This window comes from Carassius auratus, chromosome 23 (genome assembly GCF_003368295.1).
Source record: "Carassius auratus strain Wakin chromosome 23, ASM336829v1, whole genome shotgun sequence".
Taxonomy (NCBI): domain Eukaryota; kingdom Metazoa; phylum Chordata; class Actinopteri; order Cypriniformes; family Cyprinidae; genus Carassius; species Carassius auratus.
In genome coordinates this window covers 11,594,663-11,611,344 of record NC_039265.1, presented here as the reverse complement: position 1 = coordinate 11,611,344, position 16,682 = coordinate 11,594,663, and the positions used below count along the sequence as shown (strand labels likewise).

The 16,682-nt window shown below is 36.0% G+C and overlaps 2 protein-coding genes across 4 annotated transcripts in view; both read right to left on the bottom strand.

Annotated features, from left to right (window-relative positions):
- Nucleotides 1-2,019: 2,019 nt before the first annotated feature.
- On the bottom strand, nt 2,020-10,916 carry LOC113041310 (complement receptor type 2-like). Of its 2 annotated transcripts, XM_026199774.1 has the most exons (12): nt 10,733-10,916; nt 9,825-10,031; nt 9,637-9,733; nt 9,342-9,415; nt 8,841-9,026; nt 6,184-6,372; nt 5,343-5,531; nt 5,066-5,251; nt 3,301-3,397; nt 2,770-2,843; nt 2,427-2,606; nt 2,020-2,328 (listed from the first exon to the last, which is right to left on the bottom strand). In XM_026199774.1, exons 1-12 carry the CDS (start codon nt 10,782-10,784, stop codon nt 2,147-2,149), a joined length of 1,713 nt encoding a protein of 570 aa, XP_026055559.1. In that variant the 5' UTR covers nt 10,785-10,916; the 3' UTR covers nt 2,020-2,146. The 2 variants fall into 2 exon arrangements, with proteins under 2 accessions (XP_026055559.1, XP_026055560.1); XM_026199775.1 differs by lacking the exon at nt 5,343-5,531.
- A 4,040-nt stretch (nt 10,917-14,956) lies between these two features.
- The window catches only part of LOC113041311 (6-phosphofructo-2-kinase/fructose-2,6-bisphosphatase 2-like), a 16,998-nt gene continuing 15,272 nt past the window's right edge, over nt 14,957-16,682 (bottom strand). For both annotated transcript variants that reach the window (XM_026199777.1, XM_026199776.1), the window contains exon 16: nt 14,957-16,350. In XM_026199777.1, coding sequence (XP_026055562.1) covers nt 16,297-16,350 — 54 coding nt within the window. In that variant the 3' untranslated portion in view covers nt 14,957-16,296. The remainder of the gene's footprint in view (nt 16,351-16,682) is intronic.

Genomic DNA, 16,682 nt, shown 5'->3' with positions numbered 1-16,682 from the left:
TTCAATGTGCACATTGAGTTTTGCTACATTCATTGCGGGACACCGAATGAAAATGCAATCGTAAGTGTCTTGACTGTGAGTGTTAATGCAATTAAGAAAAATAGCATTTAAATGATCATTTAGCCACAGTTTTTGCTTGAACATGTTAGACATATCTAATAATTTCTGTAATACATTTTCATTTTAATTTTGCAACTTATAAAGCGTTAAAATTAATATTCATTTTACATTTTAAAACTGGTGTAGTAAATGGCAAATTAAAATTATGTAATTTAATTTTCATTTTCATTTTGCACCAAACGTTGCACAAATGTATTGGAAAATGTAAATGTAAATACAGAAATGCATTGCCATTTTACATATTGCATTGTCATTTTGCATATTACATCCCAAATTGAATAATGCTACCCATATGCTTCCATAGTTACATTCTGTGAGAGTTAAGCAAACAAAATAAAGATGGCGTCTGAAAGTTGTGGTCGGTGGTCAGTTTGTGTGTAAATGTATGTTTCTGATCAACGTTTTCCACTTTTGATGTCATTTCTAGCGAGAAATCAATATTGCAGTTATTAAATATTCACTTTGTTATCACCAAAGCTCTCTATTTTTTGCTGTAGATCATTAAACCATTACACTGCCTCAGAAGCCTGTCCAAAATCAGTTTTGTGAGGTGCCTTCGTGCAAAAACGCTGCCTGCAAAGTCATTGCCTGATAAGACAGCGAGACAGCAAGTCACCTGCCATGTTTTCGGATGCAGCCGCGGTTGTGGCTCCAGTCGAATTCAATGAGGCGCGGTGGTTTATGGGATGAGTAGTTCCAGTGCTCGAAATGAAAATATGTACACAGTCTTGTATTTTTCACTCGAAATGATATGTTATATGCTTATGAGTTCAGCCGTAGCTGGTTATCCTCACACATGCTCTAAAACTCTTTAGATACGGATTTTTCCGAAAGTCAATGGGAGAAATGAATGGGAAATTTACTTCCGGCACCAGAGCGCTCTTGGGCTGTGGACTTACTCCATTAGTTCAGTTTTTTTTTTTTTTTTTTTTTTGCGTTTCTTTTTATCCATATTTATATACCTGGGTAAAATATCCAGAATTAGTTGTTATTTGATGTTATTTGAAATTTGATGTAAAAATGTATTATGATTTAATTTTACAAGGTTGTTGTTATAGGCACAACAGTCTAATCAGCGGTGATTAGCTAAACAGAATAGCACAGCCTCAAGGGTAATCGTAAAAATAATTAATAAAGTAGTTAACAGATTAAAATATTAAGGACGTAAATTAATCCAACTTTTACTATGCAAATTCATTAAGAATAGATGACCCGAAAATCACCTTTCGGTCATAAACTATGGCCGACTTTCTTCGATTGTTTACAATCAATTTGCTTGCCATCGATAGTCATTTTAAATCAACAACTCAATTACATAAGATTAAGCATTAAAACTTAAATTTCATACCTCAAAATAAGCTTTTGTAGAAAATGCCTCAGACGTCCTCTGCTTTTCCCGCTTCTTCCCATAGATATGTTACCGGACTGAACTGCGCGTGCGTGAAGCGTCGATGTGCCCCACCCCCACGTAGTTCGTGTTTTTCTGTTTTCTAACTCTACACATATATGCATATTTTTAAGGATTTGAAATACTTAAACATTCAAACGCTAACCACTTTCCATTTTTATTATAAGACTTTAGGGTAAAGCACATAATTTATCACAGAAGAAATAACCATACAGTACATATGGATTTTTGTTTTCTTTGGTAACATTAGGATAGCTTACTTTTTTTTTCAAATGAATGTTCTTTGTATTTTATTATATATATATATATATATATATATATATATATATATATATATATATATATATATATATATATATATAAACATGAAAACAAGCTGTAATAATATATAATGCTGTAGAGTAACAGAAAATATAAAACATTTAAAATATTAATAAAAAAAATCAAGAGTGCTACATTTTCAACAAAAAATAGTCAGAGTAAATACTAAATAGTTCTCTGCTCCTTTTAATGAAATACAGTGAACAGAAATAAGCTTAATTATGACTTTGAGACAGCCAGGTGTATTGATTCTTTCAGCTGAATATTTGTTTGTTGCATTGCTCCATGTGCAGATTTCTACACACATTGTGGAAGTTTTGGAATCCATTGCCCATCTAAGCCACAGGTGACAAAACTCTGCCCTATAAGCCTTGAACCAGGATTGCAGGCGATTGTCACAGAGTTCCCAAGTCTATAGACCGCCCTATAGCCCCTCATTCTTGATCCACCTGGCACACGTGGGTTAGGACAGATAATGTCTAAAAAACACAACAAATAGTGTGTCAATTCATTTATGCATTCATGTCTGACATATATCTTATGGTCAATATTCAGTGACCACTTTTTATATATGTACCTTTGCACACAGGAGGAGGAGCGCTCCAGGTGCCGCTCTTGGTGCAGTAAATCTCTCTCTCACCGATCAGAGCTCCAGAACGGCAGAGATAGGTCAACACGTGACCGAAGGGAACATGGTCATATATGGGGTCAATCATCTCAGCGCTCTTGACCTCTGGAGGTGGAGGACAGTGCACAGCTGCAAAACACACATGTATCATCCATCTATGAGACTGGTGTAGGCTGCAGCGTCTGTGTACAGCAGTAAGATATATCCATAGGCAATTGGTTTGCAATATTTGAAATCAAGCTATACAGCATCAACAAAAACATGGAAAGAAATATCAAAAAAACATTCATACGTTCACACACAGGTCTCCTTCCGTCCCAGCCTCCATCCCTGCAGGTCTGCACTTTTGAGCCGATCAGCTCATACCTATCGAGAGCCATTATAAAAGATAAAAATAAATAAATAAAATTGGATGAATGTCTAACACCATTACATTTAAAAAAAAAAAAAATAGGGGTTTCACGGTGGTGCCATAGAGGAACCATTTTGGTTCCCCAAATCAAACAACTCCAATCTATCAATTAATATCTTGTGAAGTGAAAAACTGCATGTTTGTAAGAAGCAGATCCCTCAAGACAGAGCTTTTGACTTCTCACGACATTAACTGATGGACTGGAGTGGTGTGGATCACTTGGGATTATTGTGATGTTATTATCAGCTGTTTGGACTCTCATTCTGATGGCACCCATTCACCGCAGAGGATTCATTGGTGAGCAAGTGATGCAATGCTACATTTCTCAAAATCTGATTAAGAAACAAACTTATTTACATCTAAAAACAGAACTGATATTGCACTAGTATTATAACGGCTGCTGTATCTCACCCTTCATCACAGACGGCGGTAGCTGTATCTCCAAATGAAACGCCTGTATACTCAAACTGGCCATTGGAAATCTCTCCAGCAGATCCACATTTCTTTCCTTTTGATATAAATGAAGGGTTAGATTCTTCCAACACAACAGAAAACAGTGTACGGCTTCACATCATCTTGTGCTGTTAATAATAACCTTGAAAACAGATATTCTCTCTTATCTTTAACTCTAGAAGACAAATATCCCTTTAAAACCACAAAATCATAAGGTTAAGCAATAGCACACTTCAAAAATGATTTTTTCTTTCTCAGTACTTGAGGAAGTCTTGTTTTTCAGTACAAATATCTACAGTAAACATTCTTTAATCAAGATACATTTACTTGAGAAGCAAAATAAGTTTATATTAGGTATTTTTCTGAAAAATTTATCAAAACACTTAAAAGAATTAAAAACATTGAATTAAATATTTATTTTTTCTGACCACATTTGTGTGTATATATATATATATATATATATATATATATATATATATATATATATATATATTATATATTTATATATATTTAAGTTTGATCTCTCTCTCTCTCTCTCTCTCTTTGAAAACAAAAGACTTAATATCTCAAGTTTTTTCTCAAGTAAATATATCTTGATTCCAGAATTTTTGGTACTGAAAAACAAGATAGAAATACTGAGAAAGAACTTTTTTTTTTGCAGTGCAAGCATCACAGGAGCAAGGAAAATAACAAGATAAAACCAGGTAATATAATAAAAATTAATCAATGATGAAATTATTTGATTTTTCTTTTATTCCAAAAATCAGTAGGATATCAAGTAAATGTCCATGAAGATGTTTTGTAAATGTTCAACTGTAAATATATCAATACTTAATTTTTGATTAGTAATACACATCGCTAACAACTTCATTTAAACAACTTTAAAGGCAATTTTCTCAATATTTAGATTTTTTTGCATCCACAGATTCCACTATTCAGATTTCAAATAGCTGTATCTCGGCCAAATATTAGTTTTATATTAATATTGTGTTTATGTGTGTTCTCACTTGACACTGTATAGTTATTATTAGAGTGTAATTATGGTTGAGAAGTAGAGAACTATGTTTTTTGGGTTGATAGTATTGATAACTAGCAGTATTAAGGTTGTTCTTTAATTCGATAAGAAGATAATGTGTTACCTGGTATTTTATTTGGTTATTTGATATGTATAAGCAGCTAAAGCTACTTAAAGGGAAATGTATAATAATTACAATTTATTAGCTTTGCTAATTGAATCATGTCAGCACTGTTGTTTAATTGTATGCTGATATTTTCTTTCTTTTATTGTTTATTGTAGAACCACAGACATACTGTACATACATGAAGACAGATAATCCTCTGCTGACTGTTAATAAACCAATCGAAGAGATTTACAGCATCCAATTGCATTCTTACCATGCACCACAGTGGTCACTTGTTCCCAACCAGCTACAGTTACAGTCCTAGCTATCAAGTCGTCATTACACAAACCATACATCAATGGAAACCTTATATATTCAGCTATTTCAAATTTCAATGTAAAAAAATTTACCTTTATGACTGGTTTTGTGGTCCATGGTCACATACGTGATAAATGAATATATTATTCAATGCATTCTATAATTAAATGATTACTAAATAAAAGAAGAAAAAAATTTATTGTTGCTCTCTCCACAACTAATAATCATTTGATTCTTCAGTATAGAAAGTGAGAGCAAACTAAGTTAAAATTCTTATGGCGTACTTTCACATCGGAGCGGCAGGTCTGTCCACTGGCCGTTCTGGCAGCGTATAACGGTCATTCCTCTGACCCGCCCGTATCCTATACTGCATTTGTAGCGAATGCTAGCACCTGACGGATACTCTCTCCGCATGGAGGACCCATCTCTGGGGAAAGCATGAGGGTATGATGGAGGTGGACCACATTTATCTGTGAGAGAACCAAGCTGCATTCAATATGCAAAAGTACCATATTTATTTCTGAGACTATACATACATACACACAGAGACTTTTAACGTACCTGTAATCCTTTTTGGGCGACACTCAGGCAAGGCCTGCCATTGGCTGTCTGGTCCACATGTGACATGCGCTGGGCCAATCAGATCAAATCCCTCACTACAGGTGATATCTACAGTGTCTTTAGGTTTGTACACCCTAGATTCAGGTCTTATCCTCCCGTTTGCCACAGCAGGTGCTGAACAGGTGATCACTGATAATGAACAGGAGTAGAACATGTTCTTTATGCTTTTATTTGTAGTTTTACCAATTTGGAGGGTTCATGAATTTGTTTAGGAACATGGTCTTCTTCATCAGGATGAAATTTTGAAGGTGTTAATGTTACCAGGTTAGCATTACTCAGTATTCACAATATTGAAGATTATCAGCTTTAATGTGATACTACGATTCAGAAAACATCATCTGTACTAACAATCAAACTTTGGCTCCTTTTGGGTGCCATTTTGAGAGATTAAAGTAAAGTGCGTTTAAAAAGATATGTTCAAAGTAGGGATGCACAATATTATGGGGCCGATATTAGAATCGGCCGATAATGGCTTTAAATGTACATATCAGCCCAATATGAAAAAATTATCCCGATATATCTTGCAGATAAGAGGAACATGTTAACTTGTATTTGCTCAGGGTGTTCTAGCTATTATATCACTTCAGTATTGTGGCAGATTCTTGAAGCAAATTTTTGGTGATTGCATTCCTTGTTTTGGATCGCTGCATATTAACTGAAAATGCACATACAGAATGATGCGTTCGGTTTATGATAGAGTAATAGTAATAGCACAGTAATAGCAGGAGCAGTAGGTCCTAATGCTCACTCACTAAGGAGTTTTAATTTACTTTTAACGTACCTGTAATCCTTTTTGGGCGACATTCAGGCAAGGCCTGCCATTGGCAGTCTGGTCCACATGTGACCTGTGCTTGGCCAATCAGATCAAATCCCTCACTACAGGTGATGTCTACAGTGTCTTTGGGTTTGTACACCCTAGATTCAGGTCTTATCCTCCCGTTTGCCACAGCAGGTGCTGAACAGGTGATCACTGATAATGAACAGGAGTAGAACATATTGCTTTTATTTGCAGTGAAAAACACAATTAGCATTCATATGCATGCATGCAAGCATTCCTAGCTTAAGCATGTCTTTATGCGACATTTAAGGTTTAAAAGTTCCAATTTGGATGGTTCATGAATTTGATTGGCAACATGTTCTACTTCATCAGGATGAAATTTTGAAGGTGTTAATGGTATCAGGTTGCAATGACCCGGTATCCACAATATTGAAGAAGATCAACTTTTGTGTGATAAAGATCCGATGAATCCTTCATTGCAGGTGACATATACAGGTGCTTCTCAATGAATTAGAATGTGGAGGAAAAGTTCATTTATTTCAGTAATTCAATTCAAACGGTGAAACTCATGGATTAAATAAATTAAATGCACACAGACTGAAGTAGTGTAAGTCTTTGGTTCTTTTTGTGGGGATTTTGGCTCACATTTAACAAAAACCCACCAATTCACAATCTCAACAAATTAGAATGTGATGACATGCCAATCAGCTAATCAACTCAAAACACCTGCAAAGGCAAAGTCACAGAAGTGTATTGCCAAAAAACTGGCTGTTCACAGAGTGGTGTATCCAAGCATGTTAACAGAAAGTTGAACAAAAAAGTGTGGAAGAGAAAGATGCACAACCAACCGAGAGAACCGAAGACTTATGACGATTGTCAAGCAAAATTGATTCAAGAATTTGAGTGAACTTCACAAGGAATGCACTGAGGCTGGGGTCAAGGCATACAGACGTGTCAAGGAATTTGGATACAGTTGTCGTATTCCTCTTGTTAAGCCACTCCTGAACCACAGACAACGTCAGAGGTGTCTTACCTGGGCTAAGGAGAAGAAGAACTGGACTGTTGCCTAATGGACCAAAGTCCTCTTTTCAGATGGTAGTAGATTTTGTATTTCATTTGGAATCCAAGGTCCCAGAGTCTGGAGGAAGGCTGGAGAAGCTCATAGCCCAAGTTGCTTGAAGTCCAGTGTTAAAGCTGCAGTAGGTAACTTTTGTAAAAATATATTTTTTACATATTTGTTAAACCTGTCATGATGTCCTGACAGTAGAATATGAGACAGATAATCTGTGAAAAAATCAAGCTCCTCTGGCTCCTCCCAGTGTCCTATTGCCATTTGCAGAAACTCCATCGCTCCCGGTAAAAAACAACCAATCAGAGCTGCGGTCCGTAACTTTGTTTGTGTTCAAAATGTAGAAAAATGTATATAATAAGCGAGTAAACCATGAATCCATTTTCCAAACCGTGTTTTTAGCTTGTCATGAATCACTAGGGTGCACCTATAATAAGTGTTTATATTCGGACTATTTTAGATTGCTTCGGGGGTACCGCGGCGGAGTAACCCAGTACCTTTGTGATTCTTCATAGACATAAACAGAGAGAAGTAGTTCCGGCTACGATGTTCTTCCGCAAGACGCAAGCAGTTCTGTTTATTAACCGTTATTAAAAAAGTTACCTACTGCAGCTTTAAGTCTCCACAGTCTGTGATGATTTGGGGTGCAATGTAATCTGTTGGTGTTGTGGTGTCCATTGTGTTTTTTGCAAACCAAAGTCACTGCATCCGTTTACCAAGTAATTTTGGAGCACTTCATGCTTCCTTCTGCTGAGCAGCTTTTTGAAGATGCTGATTTTCAAGCAGGAGTTTGCACCTGCCCACACTGCCAAAAGCACCAAAAGTTGGTTAAATGACCATGGTGTTGGTGTGCTTGACTGGTCAGCAGACTCACCAGACCTGAACCCCAGAGAGAATCTATGGCTATTGTCAAGAGGAAGATGAGAAACATGAGACCAAACAATGCAGATGAGCTGAAGACCACTGTCAAAGAAACCTGGGCTTCCAGACCACCTCAGCAGTGCCACAAACTGATCACCTCCATGCCACGCCGAATTGAGGCAGTAATTAAAGCAAAGGAGCCCCTAGCAAATATTGAGTATTAATAGATTAATATACTTTCCAGAAAGCCAACAATTCACTAAATGTTTTATTTTTATTGGTCTTATGAAGTATTCTTTGGCAATTTTTTTTTTTTTTTATGTGAGCCAAAATCATCACAATTAAAAGAAGGGGGATACCTGTAAAGAGATATGTTTGAAGATGAGTATTTTCGTTGCTTCACAACATTGACTTGGTTGAACCACTGATGGCAGATGGATTATTCTGACGATGTCTTTTATACTTTTCTGGACAATGACAGTGTATTTTACTTGGCAGTCTATGGGACAGTCACAAGCCTGCCGGTTTTCAAACAAAATATCTTAAATTGTGTTCCGAAGGCGAACAAAGATTTTACAGGTTTGGAACGACATGGGGTCATTTTCATTTTGGGGTGGAGTATCCCTTTAACTCTTTGTATCTGTTGAAATGCATCACTGGATGAAGAAGTGCAGCTGAAATCAGGTTCAGACTAAGCATTCAAACCAAGTGTGAAAACAGTATGAAATACCTTTTGAGCACACAGGCAAGTCTTGCCATTGGCCATCTCTTCCACATGTGATCTGTGGCAAGCCAATCAGATCAAATCCCTCACTGCAGATGATGTTTACAGTGTCTTGGGGTGCATACTGTGTCCTTTCTCCAGCTTGTATCTGTCTGTTTGCCACAGCAGGTGCAGAACAGATGATCTTTGACACTAAACCAAAAAAAAAAGATTGTGCCAAAATCATGATTTCTGATGATCAGTTACAAGAATCCAACACGAGAGGGCAACATTTAGCTGCAGAGCCAGTTTGTTTTCAACAAATCTTAGAAAAGTACCTTAAGAGGGATTTACCGCCATCCTTAACATCTAATACACTGTAAGAGTCTGTCGAAACGGCTACTGCATTACACTTTTGCACAGTATTTTGTATTTTGATGAGCATGACCATTACAAACTTTGGAGTGTTATAATAAATCTAAGATAAATCTTTGTGATGATTTTAACATGATAAAGGGTTAAACTCACCCTCACAAATAGGGTCCGTCCCATTCCAACCTTTTTCTGTGCACATACGGACTCTTTCTCCTTTCAAAATATATCTGCATGAGAAAAATAATGGGTAAAAAAGACTTTAATATTGTGAAAGGGACACATTATTGGCATGCTTTAGTAAACAGTTAAGTAGAGATCTACAACAATAAAAGACAAAGACAAGCAACTCTACATTTATTCTTCCTTTTCTATTTATTATCAATGGACAATGTTTGGACCAATTTATGGACTTTAGACAAAAAAAAAAAAGGAAAAATGTTTCAAATACCCTTCATTACACACAGCAATGGCTTTATCACCAAATGATCGCCCTCCTTGATTGTATCGCCCATTTTCTATTTCACCAAGTGCATTGCACTTCTTCTCTGAGAGAATAAATGAGAAAATATGAAAATGTGGAGAATAAAGAACGATTAAAAGAGATATTTTAGAGACAGATAAACAGATGCAGCTTACTTTGGCATTTCATGTTCAAGGTTTGCCATTGTCCTTGCACACAAAAAGATGTTCGACTTCCTGCTGATGTTTCGTAACCCGGGACACATTTATACATCACTCGTTCTCCATCATTGAACTCTACTTTTTGGAGATATTTTTCAAGCACCTGCTTGTCGGGATATTTTTTTGGTTCACCACATCGAAGGAGAACTCGTCTTTGAGACACTGAAATGGAAAGTTTTAAAGCACAGCTCAACAACAAAAATAACGGTGAACAAGAATGCAGTTATATCAATTTCTTCAACAGTTTTGTTCATTAGTATGCATGTTGGCAGTCATACTAAAAATAACATATGCTTGCAATTAACCCACTTCAGTAATTACTGTACCAATATGATGATAGTCTGTAAAAATGTAAACAGTGCAGTATCTTTGACCTGTAACTTCAGGATATTATAAGTTTGACTTCAGGTGGTGGGAAATCTATTTTAAACGTGTGGTTAAAGAAAATAATAATGGTATGAATAAGAAACCTACTCCATCATGTTGGGATATAGCTATGAACTTGATGTTTAACGTTATGCCTATAGTATGAATCCACAGCATGCATCAGCCAGTAGCACTGAATATTGATGGAAAAAAGCTTAGAAATACAGGATTATTAGAATTAAATGATCCAGCCTGGTGCCCATCAAACTAGACATCAGGCTGGTTAAAGCCATTTAAACACATAAACAGTAAAATATATCGTCTTTAATTCAAACATTATGTTTGTAAATAAAATATTTTCACTTGGCTGGAATAGCGGCGCTACGTCAAATGACGAAGTGCCACATCGAGCGTTTGTTGATTATATGCGTCAATAAATCCAGTACGATCCAGTTTTGTCGCGTAGACATTTAATGCTAAATTTAAAAGTTACTCACCGACGAAGTGCACAAACAGAAGTATGAGTATTTTCCTCCAAACAAGCGCCATGTTCACGAACTACTGTCCGTCACCAAAACAAACACTGAGTTTCGCGCAAAATGCTTTTAACAGAAGCCCACTGTGGTCACGAGCTCCGCCTGCCTTCAGTGCGTCTGTACAGGTCTCACACACTCACACACACACACACACACACACACACACACACACACACACAGAATGCATTATATGTTATATAGAGGGTTTCCCAGAAACTGTAAACATAAAAAACAGAAATGTTTAAAGATTTTATTTCTTTTAAATACTTAGTTTTTTCTTTGAAAGCAATTGCTACTGGTAAAGGTTTTGTAACATATCATTAAAGCAAGCCCATACATGCTTCTTTAATGTCTGTATGTGAATTATCGTGCCTTCATTCTCTTAGTCATATCTACATAGACGAGATGTTAAAATAATACTAGGAGAAGATGAGAGCAACTCGATCAAAACTGTCAATATATACGGCTTTATAGCAATTGAGGAAAGTTTTATTTTATTTGCAACAGCCTAAACATTTCTGTTATCGTTTGTCATTGAGACACTTAGGATTCACAGAAGGGATCCTGGCGATACAGAGGACTTTTTCGTTGCAAACAGTTCTTCTAACAGAAGCACAACATATTTCCAGTCTACACAAAACCTCTGATATGATTATTATTTTAACAATAATGTCTTCAATAAAGATAAGACAAGCAGGCATCTGAGGTCAGGCGAGTAAGGACGTGACAAAACACTCTTAAGAAAGGGTTGCTGTGATTTTGCCAAGTAAGACATGTTCCTGGATCAACATTATCGGACTTAACCCAATCCCTACCACTAAACCTAACCTTACCCATCATTTAGTCCTAAAATCTGAGAGAAATCATATCTGATTATCAGGAGTGTACACGCACCTAACCCTAATCATAAGCCTAAAACAGATATTTCCTGAAAAGTTATTCCTCAGTTCTGATTGGTTAATTGGAATGTTGTTCCAGGATAAATTAGGATGCTGATCCAGGAACATGATGTACTTGGTGAAATCATGCTCACCCTTAAGAAAGACAAACGTTTCTCCATCTGTTGCGGGTGGAGTGCCATTTAAAGACATGATGTCACAGTTTCTGTCGTTCATCCCTGACCAATCCTTTCCATCCCCATGTTTTCAGGGATTTACTGTAGAGATGAAATGTGCAACATTTTTTATATGTTTGCAACCTCGTTAAGTCTTGATTGTATCAAATATACAAGAAACGGCAATCTGGTATATTTTTCTCAGGAATTCAACATCCTCTAATCGAGTACAGCCAAAAACTAAATTACAATATTTATTTTCCATCCATTTATCTCTTCTTAAAACAGTATTAAGAATATAAGTGGCTCACTTGATGTTATTTGAGGACAAAAGCGACAAATCTTCTACAAAAAAGGAAACATTAGTTATCTTCTGGAGCTTTGGGAACAAAACTGTCCAGGATTGTGTCTGTGAAGGTCAAACAACCCTCTCTATCCTCATCATGGCAGACCAGTCTGAACCAGAACTGTTTGTGGCCACTACGAAGGAAATTAAAACATAAATCGTTCCACAACGTCAACCAGCCATTGACCACAGCCAAAATAACAACAACAACAACAGCATCAAAATAAAATAAAAATATTAAATTCACTTTCTTTTCAGTGACTTTTCTATTATTTTCACCAAAAATGCTTGGCTATATTAAACAAAAATGAATTAATAATTAGAAAAACATATCTATTTATCGATTTAAAAAAGCTTGTATATAATTACAGGCAATAATTATTATAGGTAACTAAAACCATAAAAAAATGACTTAAAAATATTTATATGAAGAATCTGGTTCCAAAATGTAATCAATTTTGATTAATTTGATTAAAAACATTTCTTTACCAATAAAAGGGGCAAGATGAAAACAAATATTTTCTGTTTCAAACTTTCACATACCATCTTTAGGTTATAATAACATAAAAAATTTTAATCCAGATTTTGATTTTAAAAGATTTATTATAAAAAAATGTTTTTCCTAAAATGCAATAAATCATTGACACTTTTTTTTCTCAAAATGCAATAAATCCATTGAATCAATATGAAAGTAATTTTTCATATTGAAACTGTTGAAAATACATTACAGTGGGTTGATCCACATATGACAGCGTCTGAACTTGGTCAATAGTAATTATATTATATCATAATCAATATATACTGGACTAAAAATACATCCATTAGTCATCGCTTCCAAAATGAATTCAATGGGTCATCTTGTTACACTATAAATTAATTACAGCAATAGAAAAAAATTCATCATGAACAAGAACGTGAACAACATTAATCAGATTAGAGCACAGAAATTCCAAAATGACATTTTCCTTACATTCAACTTGCAAAAGTGCATTCATCTTTGCTATTTTACATTCATTTAGTTGACTAGTGCTATGTGCTGTATCAACAAAAACATAAATAGCACTAATAAAAACACTAACACTGACAAGCTAAACAATATCACGTTCATAATCGAATGTGCTTCATCTAATGTATCAATATAGTGTAGCTTTTCAGTGATCTATGGCTCTGTGTATTAAATGCATCAGAATAAATTGGCTGTTACTTTTTACAGTGGGTGGAATGGTGCGTTGTGATTGGTTGTTACCGTTTACAGTGCATGGAATGGTGTGCTGTGATTGGCTGTTACTGTTTACAGTGCATGGAATGGTGGCTGTGATTGGCTGTTACTGTTTACAGTGCATGGAATGGTGCGTTGTGTTTGGCTGTTACCGTTTACAGTGCATGGAATGGTGCATTGTGATTGGCTGTTACTTTTTACAGTGGGTGGAATGGTGCGTTGTGATTGGCTGTTACCGTTTACAGTGCATGGAAAGGTGGCTGTGATTGGCTGTTACCGTTTACAGTGTATGGAATGGTGCGTTGTGATTGGCTGTTACTTTTTACAGTGGGTGGAATGGTGCGTTGTGATTGGCTGTTACTGTTTACAGTGCATGGAATGGTGCGTTGTGATTGGCTGTTACTTTTTACAGTGGGTGGAATGGTGCGTTGTGATTGGCTGTTACTGTTTACAGTGTATGGAATGGTGCGTTTTGTTTGGCTGTTACTGTTTACAGTGCATGGAATGGTGCATTGTGATTGGCTGTTACTGTTTACAGTGCATGGAATGGTGCGTTGTGATTGGCTGTTCCTGTTTACATTACATGGAATGGTGTGCTGTGATTGGCTGTTACTTTTTACAGTGCGTGGAATGGTGCGTTGTGATTGGCTGTTACTGTTTACAGTGCATGGAATGGTGCATTGTGATTGGCTGTTATTGTTTACAGTGCATGGAATGGTGTGTTGTGATTGGCTGTTACTGTTTACATTACGTGGAATGGTGTGCTGTGATTGGCTGTTACTTTTTACAGTGGGTGGAATGGTGCGTTGTGATTGGCTGTTACCGTTTACAGTGCGTGGAATGGTGCATTGTGATTGGCTGTTACTGTTTACAGTGCATGGAATGGTGCATTGTGATTGGCTGTTACTGTTTACAGTGCATGGAATGGTGCATTGTGATTGGCTGTTACTGTTTACATTACGTGGAATGGTGCGCTGTGATTGGCTGTTACTGTTTACAGTGCGTGGAATGGTGCGCTGTGATTGGCTGTTACTGTTTACAGTGCATGGAATGGTGTGTTGTGATTGGCTGTTACTGTTTACATTACGTGGAATGGTGTGCTGTGATTGGCTGTTACTTTTTACAGTGGGTGGAATGGTGCGTTGTGATTGGCTGTTACCGTTTACAGTGCGTGGAATGGTGCATTGTGATTGGCTGTTACTGTTTACAGTGCATGGAATGGTGCGTTGTGATTGGCTGTTACTGTTTACATTACGTGGAATGGTGTGCTGTGATTGGCTGTTACTTTTTACAGTGCGTGGAATGGTGCGTTGTGATTGGTTGAGCGGATATATTGCACTCTGCAAAGAAGGGAGACTGGTGTTTATCTCAGTTTGAGAAAACATGACCTAATAACTGACAATATTCGATTTTTGCGTAAAATTGCGACTTTTCAATACATATATATTACATATATATACATATATTTATATATATTTGTTGAGGGTATCATATATTAGTGCAGTATATCAATCGTAGTAAAATAACAGTTCAATTGCCATTTAAAAGACAAAAACAAAAATAGTGTACTTGCATCACAGAGTGATTTTATTAGATCACAAAATGTTTCTCAATACATTAGCATGACAGATATATTTATATTTATAACTACAACAGTGCTATAGATACTGTGATGCAATGAAACCAGAACACAAAATGTATTTTCTGTAACACATTACATTAAAATAAAGGACTTGGCTCCGAGGTAAATTAGTTTTTTTTTTTTTATCTGCACACACAGAGATCGGTTGTATTTTTTAGGCTTTGATTTGGTTATACTTTGGTTGCGAAACAAAAGGCACTTACAGACCTGATCATGTCCGATCATATAATCACACTCATCTTTGCATTCAAATGGAATAACCAAGATGCAAGAAGCAAGAGCAATTGAGCCATCATATTCATAACATTCAACATACTATGTGTGTATTAAAGTCAGACGTGTACAAATCTGACAACTTTTACTCAAATTATAGTTACAAAACAATTAAAAATACCCTTTAAAAACATCCTTCCAGATCTGATGCCAGATAAAAGCATGCTTAATAACACTGAATCATTAAACAGTAATCTATAATAGTAATCGGTAATCTATAATTAATGATAACTAATAACAGTATGAGTATCAATAATCTCAGTAGCATTAAACGCTCTTGCAGATCCATTGAAAAACCACTGAAAAGATAACTGTATAATTAATGATTCTGTGTGTGTATTTAAGGAAACAGTGAAAGGATACATTTGTTAAAGACTGAAACGAGTTTCCTCGAACAGCATAACATACCTATGACATCATACGACCGCAAGACATTCATAAAATTTGATATGACATTCTGCACAATCATCAAAACCAGAAGGCAGAATGTTATACATGTAAAATACTTGAGAATATAACGACAGCAAGAACATCACAGAAAATTAACATCTAAAATCATATTTATACAAATATTTACACAATATCCAATCAAATTCAGTCAGTACTGAGGCAGTATGAAGAAAAGAGCACAAAACAGATGCTACGACAATCAAAAATCAAGTCAAAATTCAGTGTGCTGTGTCTTTAAATATTCTAATCAGCTTAACTAGCAAAAGCCACGCCCCTTCCATCAGTCAATCTGTGCTGTAATTGGTCCCATGAGCTTTCAATCTGCAGTCAAACAGTGCGAGTGAATCTTCCCTGCATTAATTGTTGCGTGTTGTGATTTTACCGTACTTCCAAGCGCTTGTAGATGGATGAGGCGTCGCCGGCGCTGTTAATGTTACAAAGCACTGTTCACATGTGCTGATTTTGGGCAGAACATGTGAACAGCGTCAACAACTGAATCATGTCTGGAGAAAACGGGCGTTACACAGCTTTTTTTGTGTCGTCACTCTTGGATGGTGTCTTTCGAGTCTGAAGGGGCGAAGCAGTTCAGTGTTTCCTATAAGACAGAGCACAAAGGTCACTTTGTTGATGTTACAACATAAATAATGCCATCTATCCATCTATCTATCTATCTATCTATCTATCTATCTATCTATCTATCTATCTATCTATCTATCTATCTATCTATCGATCACGGTTTCCAAAAAAGTATTAAGCAGCACAACAATAAACAGTGTAAACCATCTTTGTGGCTTAATATTTTTTGTGGCTATTTTTTCAGGATTCTTTGATGAATAAAAATGTAAAAGAACAGCTTTTATTTGAAATCCAAACCTTTTATAACATTAAACAACTTTATGATTGATCAACTTAAGGCATCCTTGGTGA